The sequence below is a fragment of the Oncorhynchus clarkii genome, chromosome 2 (genome assembly GCF_045791955.1).
Source record: "Oncorhynchus clarkii lewisi isolate Uvic-CL-2024 chromosome 2, UVic_Ocla_1.0, whole genome shotgun sequence".
In the NCBI taxonomy this organism is placed as follows: Eukaryota; Metazoa; Chordata; class Actinopteri; order Salmoniformes; family Salmonidae; genus Oncorhynchus; species Oncorhynchus clarkii.
In genome coordinates this window covers 59,671,366-59,686,177 of record NC_092148.1, presented here as the reverse complement: position 1 = coordinate 59,686,177, position 14,812 = coordinate 59,671,366, and the positions used below count along the sequence as shown (strand labels likewise).

Below are 14,812 nucleotides of genomic sequence, written 5' to 3'. Positions count from 1 at the left end.
CCGCAGACCCATTACGGATGCAGGCAATGAGGCAGTGATCGCTGAGATCTTGGTTGAAAACAGCAGAGGTGTATTTGGAGAGCAAGTTGGTTAGGATGATATCTATGAGGATGCCCGTGTTTACGGATTGGATGTTGTACCTGGTAGGTTCATTGATAATTTGTGTGAGAATGAGGGAATCAAGCTTAGATTGTAGGATGGCCGTGATCCGCAAATTGTACTATTGTGGCTAATCCTTTTTGTGGCTAGCTTCACATAGGGGGGTGCAAAAGCAATTGTGCTAGGCACTGTGACATTGATCAACCAATGCTTTTTTATACCCTGATGAAAACCGCTTGTCTGTCAACGTTGGATATTAGGTTATTAAATTATTGCATCTGAGCTCCTAGAGTGTGCGGCTCTCCTTTTAGTTTTTCAAGTGTTAGATACCACCGACAGATGTTTGATTGACACAGATGTTTTATTAACACCCCCTCATTATCATATTGGAGTAAGAAATACAGAAATGACTAAAAATGAATTAAAGTTTGAATTAGATAAATAATAAAATACATACAGATATGTATTTTTTGTATTTCCTTGCTCATTCATTTGTCGATTTTATTGATTTATGTAATTATGACAGGTTTGGTCCTACATAGTAAACTAGTAAAGAGAAAACAAAAAACTTTAGTCGCGGGAGAATGACGTTTACCACGTAGAGTTTGTGGGCGTAACATGTGTGCGTCGAAAATACAGCACAATGGGGGCTGTGTTCGATTACTTTAAAGATGTATCCACCCTTTCTTCCTCGTGCATACACTAAACTGTATGAAAGCGGGAAACAATGTTGCCACGTATCCATATTTATCTCAGATATGTGATTGTTCCAGGGGAAGGAATGTGAAAGTATTTTAACGGAGCCTGGCTTGTAAAATAGAAAAAGTGTGCTAAACGCTTCTTTAAAAAAAACAAAAATTTACCTCGCGTTCTGCTTCTGACTTGTGTGGCCCATGCAAGGTAGGCTACAGTGAAGTGGGACGAAGCCAATGACTATGTCATTCCATTTGGGACGCTCCCTGCTATTTGTTTATATCTAGTTAGTTAGCGAGCTAGGTAAAGTAGCGTACTATTATGGTTATGAATGTCACATGGGCCTGTGTGGTTGTATTGAAATGTTTGACCCTGCCAAGTATAACGTTAGATGATTAACTACCTATGCCACTTAATATTCAGCCCAAAATCCAGTCCAATAATTTCGTATAGGCAGCTGGCTAATTTTGCATGCTGACGTTAGCCTAGCCTACGGTCGGCTAATTCTGCCTGAAGGTAACTCTGGCATGGTAAATTGCTTTATTCCTAGTTCGCAAGCCGGGCTGGTGTGCTAATGACATGTTTTTTCTCTGTAGGAACACAATGTCCAGTACTGAGTCCGAGGTTAGCGTTGCAGGTTCGGTGGTGTCAGACCCTCAACACTCTCAGAAACTTCTCAAGGCCCTTCGCTCCTTTTGGCAAGAACAATGCTTCCAAGACGCAGTGTTAGTACTGGACGGGGAAAAGATTCCAGTCCAGAAAAACATTTTGGCTGCGGCTAGTCCATACATCAGGTAATCCGTTAGTTATGTCTTGCTTTACCTTTGTCGAAAGCAGAACTGTTGATGAAATCCATTCCATGGTTATTATAACTTTGATACGGCTGGGGATGTGACATTGTTTCCAGCTGTCAACAGGGCGTCTCCCGCAGTGTCCCACTCGATGACTGTCAGATTTTTTACCTGTCATTGCTGATCAAATTTGTATTGGTTTAGTACACATATTTTGCAGACATTACCGCGGGTGTAGAGAAATGCTTATGTTCCTAGCTCCAACAGTGCAGTAATACCTAACAATACACTCAAAGCCAAACAAAAAGGAATGAAGAAATACTAGAATGCGACACATACCGTATTCTGACATATTCCATAGAACAAAACTGAACTACAACCCTCCAAAGGAAGATGGATCCATGTACACCATTGAGCTTCAGGGAATCTCTGTCACTATCATGAAGCAGATCCTGGACTACATCTTTAGTGGGGAGGTGAGTAGTGTGCAATGCTGTAAATGGGCCTAGAATAATGTGTAAATGGTACTAGAATAATGTGAACATAAATGGGATTATTTTACTGGCTTTTAAATTGCCTATAACAATATTGTCCTGTACTTCCTAACTCTTTTGAGGGAATCCATATTCCTATTTGTAGCTTACAGTTTTTGAATCTTATGTTCCCTACTTGAACAACCCTGATCTTCCGTCCTGCTCATTGTTATCTGTGTGTAGATCAGTCTGAGTGAGGACACCATTCAGGACATGGTCCAGGCTGCTGACCTGCTGCTTCTGACAGACTTGAAGTCCCTGTGCTGCCAGTTCCTAGAGAGCTGCATTGCTGCCGAGAACTGCATTGGGATCCGGCTCTTCTCTCTACATTACTGTCTGCACCATGTTCACCATGTTGCCACAGACTTCCTCCAGACACATTTCCGTGATGTGGCTGCCACGGACGAGTTCAGGGAGTTACCCCCAGACCGGCTGTGTGAGATCCTGTCCATGGAGAAGCTCAACGTGGGCAATGAGAAGCATGTCCTGGAGGCTGTGGTGCGCTGGCTCGGTCATGACCTGGAGGAACGGAGGGTGAGGACCTTGTTTTACTACTAGGGGTGTGGGGGTTCTGCCCTTGTTTCTGTCTGTCAGAAAACAACCTGTGTAGTATTCCATGGCTACAAAAGTAGAATTACAACTACAATTATGTTCAGAGACTACTACATCATTTGAAGGACTGTTTTTCGCACACTATTTGCCTATCCATTACTATTGGCCTGTCAGCTCATCCCGAGTAACCTATTTCTGATCCTTCCGAAGGTGCACATGAAAGAGGTGATGTCATCAGTGTGGATCCAGGGCCTGGACCAAGGTTACCTGAGGGAGCAGGTATTGGGAGAGCCCTTGATGAGGGAGGTGATCAGGGAGTACTGCAACGCTCCACTGGGGGGTGCTGCACTGCAGGGTGAGGCTCTTCTAGCTGCCTTCAAACCTCGTGGCTACTCGGAGTGCATCGTCACTGTAGGAGGGGAGGAGAGAGGGTGAGTATTTGCTGACTCTTACTCTGGGAGGATGTCCAGGCATAAGATGTCTACATTCTGTTGAATGTGTATATGAATCATACAATGTGGCCATAACGCATTAATTCTCATTTTGCAGAATGCTGTGGTTTTGTGTGCGTATGCTTGTTATACAAACAGTTTGCAATGGAAGTTCTTGCAAAACATTCAGAGAACTGAAATTTATGACAAGCAAGATGAGAATTTATTAAGGGCCGTAAGAATAGTGTGGTTGATATACTGAGAGATTTGAGGTGACAGAGATTTTTATGGTGACACAGAGAGAGGATGATGTTAGAGAGGGAGCCAGTGTGTCAGATAAAACCAACAGGATATAACTCACTTGACTTCCTGTTCTCTGGTTCCTGTTTAGAACGAGGAAGCCGTCAGCCATGGCACGCTGCATGTGTCCACTCTATGATCCAAACCGTCAGCTGTGGATCGAGCTGGAACCAATGAGCATTGGCCGAATAGGGCATGGGGTGCTGGCTGCAGGTTGGTATTGAATCCAGACCTAGTTTTATTTTTACAGTACCAGTCAAAAGTTTGGACACACTTACTCATTCAAACTATGAAATTACACATGCAATCATGTAGTAACCAAAAAAGTGTTAAACAAATCATAGTGGTAGCCATAGTAGCCACTCTTTGCCTTTGACAGCTTTGCACACTCTTGGCATTCTCTCAACCATCTTCACCTGAAATGCTTGAAGGAATTCCCACATGCTCAGCACTTGTTGGCTGCTTTTCCTTCACTTTTCATCCCAAACATCTCAATTGGGTTGAGGTCGGGTGATTGTGTAGGCCAGGTCATCTGATGCAGCACTCCATCACTCTCCTTGGTCAAATAGCCCTTACACAGCCTGGATGTGTGTTGGGTCATTGTCCTGTTGAAAAACAAATGATCGTCCCACTAAGCGCTAATCAGAGGGTGTATCACTGCAGAATGCTGTGGTAGCCATGCTGATTAAGTGTGCCTTGAATTCTAATTAAATCACCAACATGCTTCAGAATGGGAACCAAACATGCAGAGATGATCTGTTCACCTACTCTACGTCTCACAAAGACACAGCGGTTGGAATCAAAAATCTCAAATTTGGACTCATCAGACCAAAGGACAGATTTCCACCTGTTGAATGTCCATTGCTCATGTTTCTTGACTTAAGCAAGTCTCTTCTTATTATTGGTGTCCTTTAGTAGTGGTTTCTATGCAGCAATTCGACCATGAAAGCCTGACTCATGCAGTCTCCTCTGAACAGTTGATGTTACTTGAACTCTGACGCATTTATTTTCTGAGGCTGGTAACTCTGTAATGAACTTATCCTTTGCAGGAGAGGTAACTCTGGATCTTCCTTTCCTTTTGCGGTCCTCATGAGAATCCGTTTCTTCATCAGTGCTCGTTCAAAGTTCTTATGTTCCGTATGGATGACCTTCATGTCTTAAAGTAATGATGGACTGTTTCTTGTTGCTTATTTGAGCTGTTCTTGCCATAATATGGACTTGGTCTTTTACCAAATAGCCCTATCTTCTGTACCAGTCAAACAGTTGGACACCTACTCATTCCAGGGTTTTTTGTTATTTTTAATATTTTATACATTGTAGGATAATAGTGAAGACATCAAAACTATGAAATAACATATGGAATCATGTAGTAACCAAAGAAGTGTTAAACAAATCAAAATATATTTTGCTGAAGCATAAGGTGATGGCGGTGGATGAATGGGACGATAATGGGTCTCAAGATCTCGTCAAGGTATCTTTGTGCATTCAAATTGCCATCAATAAAATGCAATTGTTCGTTATCCGTAGATTATGCCTGCCCATACCATAACCCTACTGCCACCAAGGGACACTAATCACAATGTTGCCATCACAAAACCTCTCACACTCACAACGCCATACATGTGGTTGTGAGGCCGGTTGGACGTACTGACAAATTTTGTAAAATTATGTTGGAGGTGGCTTATGATAGAGAAATAAATTCTCTGGCAACAGCTCTGGTGGACATTCCTGCATGCCAATTGCACACTCCCTCAAAATTTGAGACCTCTGTGGCGTTGTGACAACTGCACATTTCAAGTGGCCTTTTATTGTCCCCAGCACAAGTTGCACCTGTGTAATGATCATGCTGTTTAATCAGCTTCTTCATATGCCACACCTATCAAGGTGGATGGATTATCTTGGCAATGGAGAAATGCTCATTAACAGGGATGTAGAATACATTTGTGCACAAAATGTGAGAAATTGGCCTTTTGTGCTTCTGGGAAATTCTGGGGATCTTTTATTTCAGCTCATGAACCATGGGACTAATACTTCACACTTTGTTATTTCATAGTGTTGATGTCTTCACTATTCTACAATGTAGACAATTGTAAAAAATAAAAATAGTAGGTGTGTCCAGTCTTGACTGGTACTGTACCAGTGGAGTCTTCATGGCAGTTTTATAATTATGGATCCCACAATTCTCATGTAAGTCAAACCCAACCCAGTGTAAGGGATCAACCATGAATTAACACCATTCTTTGTCCTCTCAGAGGGCTACCTCTTTGTGATGGGTGGTATGGATGAAACTAAGATGGTCCTGAGCAGTGGGGAGAAATATGACCCAGACACAAACACCTGGACCCCAATTCCTTCCATGAAACAGGTATTCTACTTAATTGATAATGCCCTCGAAACCGGTGTTTGGAGGATATATTGGCACGGGTGGTGGTTTGCCGGCCCTCGACAAAACATGCCAATATATCCTCCAAACATTGGCTTTGAGGGCATTATCACTTTTTTTATACAATGGGGTTACCAACATATTCATATAATGATTGACATATTTTCATATGTTGGTTTTATTCATGCCATGTCATCCTTCCACAAGATATATAGTTCTGACACAAATCTAGGGTTGCTACCTAAGCCGGCTGGTTGTTCGTTTGCCATTTAACGACTAGGTCACGTCTATCTTTTTATTCTGTATCTATGAACGCAACCCAGTTGTTCCTTCTAAATGTTCCATTGCCATACTGGCTGGCAACGTTCTTATCCCTTGCTTGCTAGCTAGCCAACTATGGCTAACTTAGTCACGTCAAACAGTGTAGCCAGAATAACAATAGTACCTTCATTTGCATTTATGCAAGCTGTTTTCTAGTGACATTTATTTGGACACATCCATAAGAATGATGCCAGCTGATTCATGATTTCGACTGGCTGAGAAACGCTGCCTGTCTGGCTCATCCCGACTCCCGACACGTTCATTACTATAGGATAGTTGGAGATCAAATTTGAATATTGAAACAATGTTGCAATTGTCGGAGAGGCAAGGTTTATACAAATCTCCGCTGTTGAAAACTAAATGTTAGTATAAAAGAAATGTGAGATAATGTCTAGATGCTTTTTATAGTGGATATCAAGTTTATAAATTGCCTGGTTGGACTGATGACTGGATTGCGCAGTCAGATGGAACAGAGTAAATAGGAATTTTAACGTCATAGATTTAGCTGGTGATAACTTGTGGAATTGACACCTTCTGGAATGCGGTTTTAACCAATTGGCATTCAGGATTGGACACACCCGTTGTATAATACTGCACACAACATAGAAACTGCAACTTTTTTTCCCTTTGCAATCCTTCCAACCTGTCAGTAGCAACATTCAACCCACTTGTTTCATAGACATTTCAAGTGATGCCATTTTGAAGTTACTTCAATTGGTTATATAGACCAAATGTCTTTCACTGAACCAAGTAATTTAATCCATCAAACGCTCCATGTGTCCTTTTTAGTTGTATAGGCTACTCACTGGTAGCCATGTTTTAATGTTCTTATCTATCCTTCTAAAGCGTTATCGTTCTGAGTAATGCCACCAGGGGACAGTATTGCCCACTGTTATTAAAGGCTTCTACTCTTTGTTTGGTCAGGCGAGGCAGAACTTTGGTGTTGCAGAGCTGGATGGGATGATCTATGTTTTGGGAGGAGAGGATGAGGACATAGAGCTCCTGACTGTAGAGGTTTTCGACCCTCACTTTAACACCTGGACAACCCAAACCAGCATGACAATGGTCCGCAAGGTGAGACATGAGCACATCCAGCTTGCTATAAACACATTCACAAATTGCAACCTCTCCAAATCTCTCACCACTTGCCCAACGATCTCTCCTCAGATTGGCTGCTATGCCACCATGAAAAAGAAGATCTATGCAATGGGTGGTGGGTCATATGGAAAGCTGTACGACTCAGTAGAATGCTATGATCCAAAGACCAAGCAGTGGACTGCAATCTGCCCTTTGAAAGAGAGAAGGTACAGAATCAACTCAGTAGTAGTTAAAAAATTACACCTAGCCAAGGTTTTTCTTCATTTTTACTATTTTCTACATTGTCTTTTCATGTAGTAACATTTTTGTATTTATTTTTTTAATCTAAATATCTTAGCGAGATTTCAAAGTAGCCACCCTTTGCCTTGATGACAGCTTTGCATACTCTTGCCATTATCTCAACCAGCTTCACCTGGAATGCTTTTCCTTCACTCTGCTATCCAACACATTTCAATTGGGTTGAGGTCGGGTGATTGTGGAGGCCAGGTCATCTGATGCAGCATGCCATCACTCTCTGTTGTCAAATAGTCCTTACACAGCCTGGAGGGGTGTGTTGGATCATTGTCCTGTTGAAAAACAAATAATAGTCCCACTTAGCGCAAACCAGATGGGATGGCGTATAGCTGCAGAATGCTGTGGTAGCCATGCTGGTTAAGTGTGCCTTGAATTCTAAATAAATCACTGACCGCGTCACCAGCACACCATTACACCACCTCCTCCATGCTTCATGGTGAGAACCACGCATGCGGCGATCATCTGTTCACCTACTCTGCGTCTCACAAAGACAACGGTTGGAACCAAAAATCTCAACTTTGGACTCATCATACCAAAGGACAGAATTCCACCGGTCTCATGTCCATTGCTCATATTTCTTGGCCCAATAAAGTCTCTCTTATTGGTGTCCTTTAGTAGTGGTTTCTTTGCAGCAATTTGACCATGAAGGCCTGATTCACACAGTCTCCTGTGAACAGTTGATGTTGAGATGTCTGTTACATGAACTCTGAAGCATTTATTTGGGCTGCAATTTCTGAGGCTGGTAACTCCAATGAACTTAACCTCTGCAGCAGAGGTAACCGAATCTTCCGTTCCTATGGCGGTCCTCATGAGCGGCAGTTTCATCATATCGATTGATGGGTTTTTTGCGACTGCACTTGAAGAAACGCTCAAAGTTCTTGTAATGTTCTGTGTTGACTGACCTTCATGTCTTAAAGTAATGATGGGCTGACATTTCTCGTTGCTTATTTGAGCTGTTCTTGCCATAATATGGACTTGATCTTTTACCAAATAGCCCTATCTTCTGTATACCACAGCTACCTTGTCACAACACAACTGATTGGCTCAAACGCATTAAGAAGGAAAGCAATTCCACAAATGAACAAGGAACATCTGTTAATTAATGCATTCCAGGTGACTACCTCATGAAGCTGGTTTAGAGAATGCTAAGAGTGTGCAAAGCTGTCTTCAAGGCAAAGGGTGGCTACTTTGAAGAATCTAAAATATACTTTGATTAAACATTTCTTTGGTTACTACATGTGTTATTTCATAGTTTTGATGTCTTCACTATTATTCTACAATGTATAAATTGGACTAAAGGAAAAACCCTGGAATGAGTAGGTGTGTGTGTACACACTCTCACTAATGTTTAAACGTTTAGGATCACTTAGAAATGCCCCAAGTCCTCAACTTGCAGCTTCATTAAATAGTGCCCGCAAAACACCAGTCTCAACGTCAACAGTGAAGAGGCCACTCCGGGATGCTGGCCTTCTAGGCAGAGCTGCAAAGAAAAGCCATATCAGACTGGCCAATAAAAATAAAAGATTAAGATGGGCAAAAGACCACAGACACTGGACAGAGGAACTCTGCCTAGAAGGCCAGCATCCGGGAGTCGCCTCTTCATTGTTGACGTTGAGACGTGTTTTGCGGGTACTATTTAATGAAGCTGCCGGTTGCGGACTTGTGAGGTGTCTGTTTGTCAAACTAGACACTAATGTACTTGTCCTCTTGCTCAGTTGTGCACCAGGGCCTCCCACTCCTCTTTCTATTCTGGTTAGAGACACTTTATGCTGTTCTGTGAAGGGAGTAGTACACAGCATTGTACGAGCTCTTCAGTTTCTTGGCAATTTCTCGCGTGGAATAGTCTTTATTTCTCAGAACAAGAATAGACTGACGAGTTTCAGAAGAAAGGTCTTTGTTTCTGGCCATTTTGAGCCTGTAATCGAACCCAGAAATGCTGATTCTCCAGATACTCAACTAGTCTAAAGAAGGCCAGTTTATTGCATCCTTAATCAGCACAACAGTTTTCAGCTGTGCTAACATAATTGCAAAAGGGTTTTCTAAAGATCAATTAGTCTTTTAAAATGACTTGGATTAGCTAACACAACGTGTCATTAGAACACTGGAGTGATAGTTTCTGATAATGAGCCTCTGTACGCCTATGTAGATATTCCATTAATCAGCTGTTTCCAGCTACAATATTCATTTACAACATTAACAATGTCTACACTGTATTTCTGATCAATTTGATGTTATTTTTATGGACAAAAGAAGTCTAATAAAAAAAATAAAAACACATTTCTAAGTGACCCCAAACTTTTGAATGTGCGTGTGTGTGCTTACCGAAAGTACTTGACATTATGGATTTATGGTACAGCCTTTTTCTAAAATGGATTAAATTGGCGGGAACTGGACCACAGTCATACACTTTTATCCAGAGCATCCCAAACATGCTCAATGGGTGACATGTCTGAGTATGCAGGCCATGGAAGAATTGGGACATTTTCAGCTTCCAGGAATTGTGTACAGATCCTTGCGACAAGGGGCCGTGCATTATCATGCTGAAACATGAGGTGATGGCAGCGGATGAATGGGATGACAATGGGCCTCAGAATATCATCACGGTTTCTCTGTGCAATTCTGTTCGTTATCCGTAGCTTATGCATGCCCATACCATAACCCCACCGCCACCATGAGACAAACCTCTCGCAGTCACGACGCTATACACGTGGCCTGCGGTTGTGAGACTGGTTGGACGTACTGCCAAATTCTGTGAAATGATGGCGACGACTTATGGTAGAAAAATAAACATTAAATTCTCTGGCAACAGCTCTGATGGACATCCCTGTGTGACAAAACTGCACATTTTAGAGTGGCCTTTTATTGTCCCCAGCACAAGTTGCACCTGTGTAATGATCATGCTGTTTATTCAGCTTCTTGATATACCACACCTGTCAGGTGGATGGATTATCTTGGCAAAGGAGAAATGCTCAAAAACAGGGAGGTAAACAAATTTGTGCACAATTTGAGAGAAATAAGCCTTTTGTGCATATGGAAAAATGTTGCATCGTTTTTTTTTCAGCTCATGAAACATGGGACTAATACTTTACGTGTGTGTCAGGTTTGACTTTAGAATACGCCGTTATTGTCCACATTTAGATGGAACATTTTATGAAGAAATCCCCTGTGAAGGATTTGTTTACTGTTGGTGTTGCTATTGATATGTTCTCATTGAGTGACCCCTGATGTTATGGTGTGAATGTCTCTGCCTTCAGGTTTGGCTCAGTGGCATGTGGTGTGGGTCAGGAACTCTATGTGTTTGGAGGCGTGAGGAGCCGTGACTCAGACAACCCAGAATCCAGCACCATGACCACCTGCAAGTCTGAGTTTTTCCATGATGAGATGAAAAGGTCAATAATAGGGCTTGTTACTTTGATCAAGAACTTCCTTATTTGAATTTATGCTTCAGCCAGAATGTGTTGGACTGGGTATATCCTTGTTACCTAAAGATGTATGTACAGTTGAAGTTGGAAGTTTTTACATACACTTAGGTTGGATTCATTAAAACTCATTTTTCAACCACTCCACAAATTTCTTGTTAACAAACTATAGTTTTGGCAAGTCGGTTAGGACATCTACTTTGTGCAAGACACAATTTTTCCAACAATTGTTTACAGACAGATTATTTAACTTATAATTCACTGTATCACAATTCCAGTGGGTCAGAAGTTTACATACACTAAGTTGACTGTGCCTTTAAACAGCTTGGGAAATGCCAGAAAATTCTGTCTCCTAGAGATGAATGTACTTTGGTGGGAAAAGTGCAAATCAATCCCAGGACAACAGCAAAGGACCTTGTGAAGATGCTGGAGGAAACGGGTACAAATGTATCTATATCCACAGTAAAACAAGTCTCATCGTCATAACCTGAAAGGCCGCTCGGCAATGAAGAAGCCACTGCTTTAGAACCGCCATAAAAAAAGCCAGACTACGGTTTGCAACTGCACATGGAGACAAAGATCGTACTTTTTGGCGAAATATCCTCTGGTCTGATGAAACAAAAATTTAACTGTTTGACCATAATGACCATCGTTATGTTTGGAGGAAAAAGGGGGCGTCTTGCAAGCCGAAGGACACCATCCCAACCGTGAAGCACAGGGGTGGCAGCATCATGTTGTGGGGGTGCTTTGCTGCAGGAGGGACTGGTGCACTTCACAAAATATATGGCATCATGAGGCAGGAAAATTATGTGGATATATTGAATCAGCGTCTCAAGACATCAGTCAGGAAGTTAAAGCTTGGTCGCAAATGGGTCTTCCAAATGGACATTGACCCCAAGTATACTTCCCAAGTTGTGGCAAAATGGCCTACGGACAACAAAGTCAAGGTATTGGAGTGGCCATCACAAAGCCCTGACCTCAATCTGATAGACAATTTGTGGGCAGAACTGAAAAAGTGTGTGTGAGCAAGGAGGCCTACAAACCTGACTCAGTTACACCAGCTGTGTCAGGAGGAATGGGCCAGAATTCACCCAACTTATTGTGGGAAGCTTGCGGAAGGCTACCCAAAACATTTGACCCAAGTTAAACAATTGAAAGGCAATGCTACCAAATACTAATTGAGTGTATGTAAACTTCTGACCCACTGGGAATACAAGCTGAAATAAATCATTCTCTCTACTATTATTCTGACATTTCACATTATTAAAATAAAGTGGTGATCCTAACTGACCTAAGACAGGGAATTTTTACTATGATTAAATGTCAGGAATTGTGAACCTGAGTTTAAATGTATTTGGCTAAGGTGTATGTAAACTTCCGACTTCTTCAACTGTATGTATGTGGTCTCTGTTTACTGTATTTGTAGTTGAAATATTTTTTATCAAGTGTTTATTTTCCCAACCACGCTCTTTCCAGATGGATGTACCTTGATGACCAGACTCTCTGTGTTCAGACCAGTTCCTCTTTTGTGTATGGCGCTGTCCCCATTGGTGCCAGCATCTATGTAGTGGGAGACTTAGACACTGGTGAGTTAAAGGCAGGCTCCTGAAGTAAATTACCACTACTTGGCAAGCATTGGCAAATACATCTTACTGTATGCGTGCACTGTGTAATGTATACATCGATCTCTAAAGGTCTGTGTGTCTCTGCGCAGGTACAACCTATGACTATGTGAGAGAATTCCGTCGCAGCTCGGGGACGTGGCACCGCACCAAGCCCATGCTGACATCTGATCTGTGCAAGACTGGCTGTGCAGCCCTGCGCATCGCTAACTGCAAACTGTTCCGTCTGCAGCTGAAGCAGGGCCTGTTTAGACTCAGGGTCCCGACCTCCTAGATGGAGCTCATTTAGGTGCTCTGTCTCCACACTCACAGCAATGGAACATGAGAATGGAGGTTGAAGGGACATCCCAAAGGGGACGTTTGGAGTATTTATCTGCATATTTTGGTGGCTTTCTTAGGTTCCATCAGGGTATTATTCTATGTGTGGGTACTTGCTTGAAGAGGGATGGCTTTTTAAACATGACGTTATTTCATATGCAATTTAACAATGGGTATGATTTGTAAATAGGTTTTACTGACCATTTACCCATTGCTTTTTGTTTACTACGTTCTTGCTGCTGTTTGGTGGGTTTTAAAGAATTTAACAAATTTTAAGGGGAGAAAAGCAAGAATGCCATAGTACTGTCATTCATTGTAGCATAGGTAGTCATTTTTAAGGAAAATCTATACCCATGTCTAACACTGCATTTTTTGTTAAAGATCAGTCGCTGAATGACAACGAGACATCCCATTTTCGTTGTTACCTTAGTAGCTAAGGGATTCGTGGCCTTTGAATAGACTTGGGCGATATGGACTGAATTGTCACGATAATGATACATTTATCGTATAACATTAATGTGCATCGGTTACTTTTTACATTATCCTTAGGTACAACACTCAAAGTAGTAGTTATCACTTGTCCTGTTAGCATTCGCCCATATTAGCAGCCTTATTTCGTTTCAAACTTCACATTTATTTAGTATAGACTACTTATCGATATCAGTAAGATGTCCTCGGTGGTGGGTTTGGTTGGTGGCAATAATTTTTCTGGTTTATCATGACAACTAGAGCTACACGAGGAGACTTCTAAAATAACAGATGTGGTTTTACTTGTTCCCTTAGCTAAGGGACTTGTAGCCTATAAAATAAGCAAAATGTCGTCTTTACCCACAAACTTAACTTAGACTGTTTTTAAATGGACAGCTTTGAATGAGTAATGCCAGAAGCTGGAGCATACTTTGTATTGAAATGGTAACAGGTTTTATATAACGTTACTGTATCTTAAGTGAAATCTCTTTGGGACGTGCGTGTTTAGTGAATGTAAAGCTGAGTTAAGCCCCTTCCTTCCATTGGTTTCCCCTTAACCAAGCACTCTAGGCACTGTGTGGGCCAGAAATGGATTTAGAGTTACTGGTGTCACTCTTAAGTTGCTGGATGTATTTTGCTGATGACTTTTGAACTGGCTTTCCAGTCATTGTGGATGATTTTCTTGGCATCTGTTAACCCCATTTGTTCTGTGTGAGTTACAGCTTTTGCTGTCCATCCCATTTGAAGGGACTCACACGCTACAGAACTCACAAACATATTTTTAAAATGCATTCACACGCCTTTATGAAGCCAACAGAGCTCAGGACACTTCTGAAAAGCACCAAGAACAAATGTAAGAACGGGTATCACAATTTACACTTAACACTGTATACTTGCAGCATGTTAGTGTATTGCTGAGAGACTCAACATTCCATAGTCTTTAGTGTAAACTGTGAGAGTGACACTATCTGCATTCTACTGGTCCAAACAGTGCTTTCACAACACATTCACCCATTGTGTAACTATCAGAACACTGTGATATGCGCTTTATGCATTGTTCTTTGAGGAATTCTGCAATAGTACCATCAAGTGGTTGTTAACCAAAGTTGGGATGTGAGAGGACCATGAATTCAAATCTGTTTATTTTTGTATTCAATTCTGTGGGGTAGCAAGGAAGGTGTCATGGAAAGAGCTCAATTATGAGTGTCTTCAGTTTAACAAGATGATTAAACAACACTGGCCAACTCATTAGTTATTCCTCTGTGTCTTCAGCCCTGGTTTAAATCAAGTAGCATTCAGGGTGTTGGAGTTTTGTTTTTATGTTTCAGAGGATTCATGAGAAAATGAAGAGGTATTCCTCAAATAATCCATTATATTTGGGTTATTGTTTGTTTTAATCTCTCGGAAACAGATTTTCTTGGTAAACTGTTACAGATTCAGTGACACTGTTGACTTGTAACTGTGTGTGTCTTAGATGAGGGGCAAGCATC

General features: G+C 41.6%; 1 protein-coding gene across 3 annotated transcripts; it reads left to right on the top strand.

The window, feature by feature from the left end:
* Positions 1-688: 688 nt before the first annotated feature.
* LOC139370999 (gigaxonin) lies at positions 689-14,570 on the top strand. Of its 3 annotated transcripts, none has more exons than XM_071110962.1 (12): positions 689-999; positions 1,389-1,586; positions 1,945-2,059; positions 2,300-2,650; positions 2,879-3,099; positions 3,491-3,612; positions 5,652-5,764; positions 7,028-7,177; positions 7,271-7,407; positions 10,750-10,884; positions 12,391-12,500; positions 12,629-14,570. In XM_071110962.1, the coding sequence occupies exons 2-12, from the start codon at positions 1,396-1,398 to the stop codon at positions 12,808-12,810; spliced, it is 1,827 nt and encodes a 608-aa protein (XP_070967063.1). In that variant the 5' UTR covers positions 689-999; positions 1,389-1,395; the 3' UTR covers positions 12,811-14,570. The 3 variants fall into 3 exon arrangements, with proteins under 3 accessions (XP_070967063.1, XP_070967072.1, XP_070967081.1); XM_071110971.1 differs by lacking the exon at positions 689-999 and adding an exon at positions 1,007-1,095; XM_071110980.1 differs by lacking the exon at positions 689-999 and adding an exon at positions 1,031-1,308.
* The last annotated feature ends 242 nt before the right edge of the window (positions 14,571-14,812 follow it).

What these genes read in the sequence shown, in the direction of transcription:
- LOC139370999 (XM_071110962.1), top strand. Translation starts at nt 1,396, where the DNA reads ATGTCCAGTACTGAGTCCGAGGTTAGCGTTGCAGGTTCGGTGGTGTCA. An exon ending in GCATGACAATGGTCCGCAAG is followed by an intron (nt 7,178 to 7,270) that starts GTGAGACATGAG and finishes ATCTCTCCTCAG; the next exon opens with ATTGGCTGCTATGCCACCAT. An exon ending in TGCCCTTTGAAAGAGAGAAG is followed by an intron (nt 7,408 to 10,749) that starts GTACAGAATCAA and finishes CTCTGCCTTCAG; the next exon opens with GTTTGGCTCAGTGGCATGTG.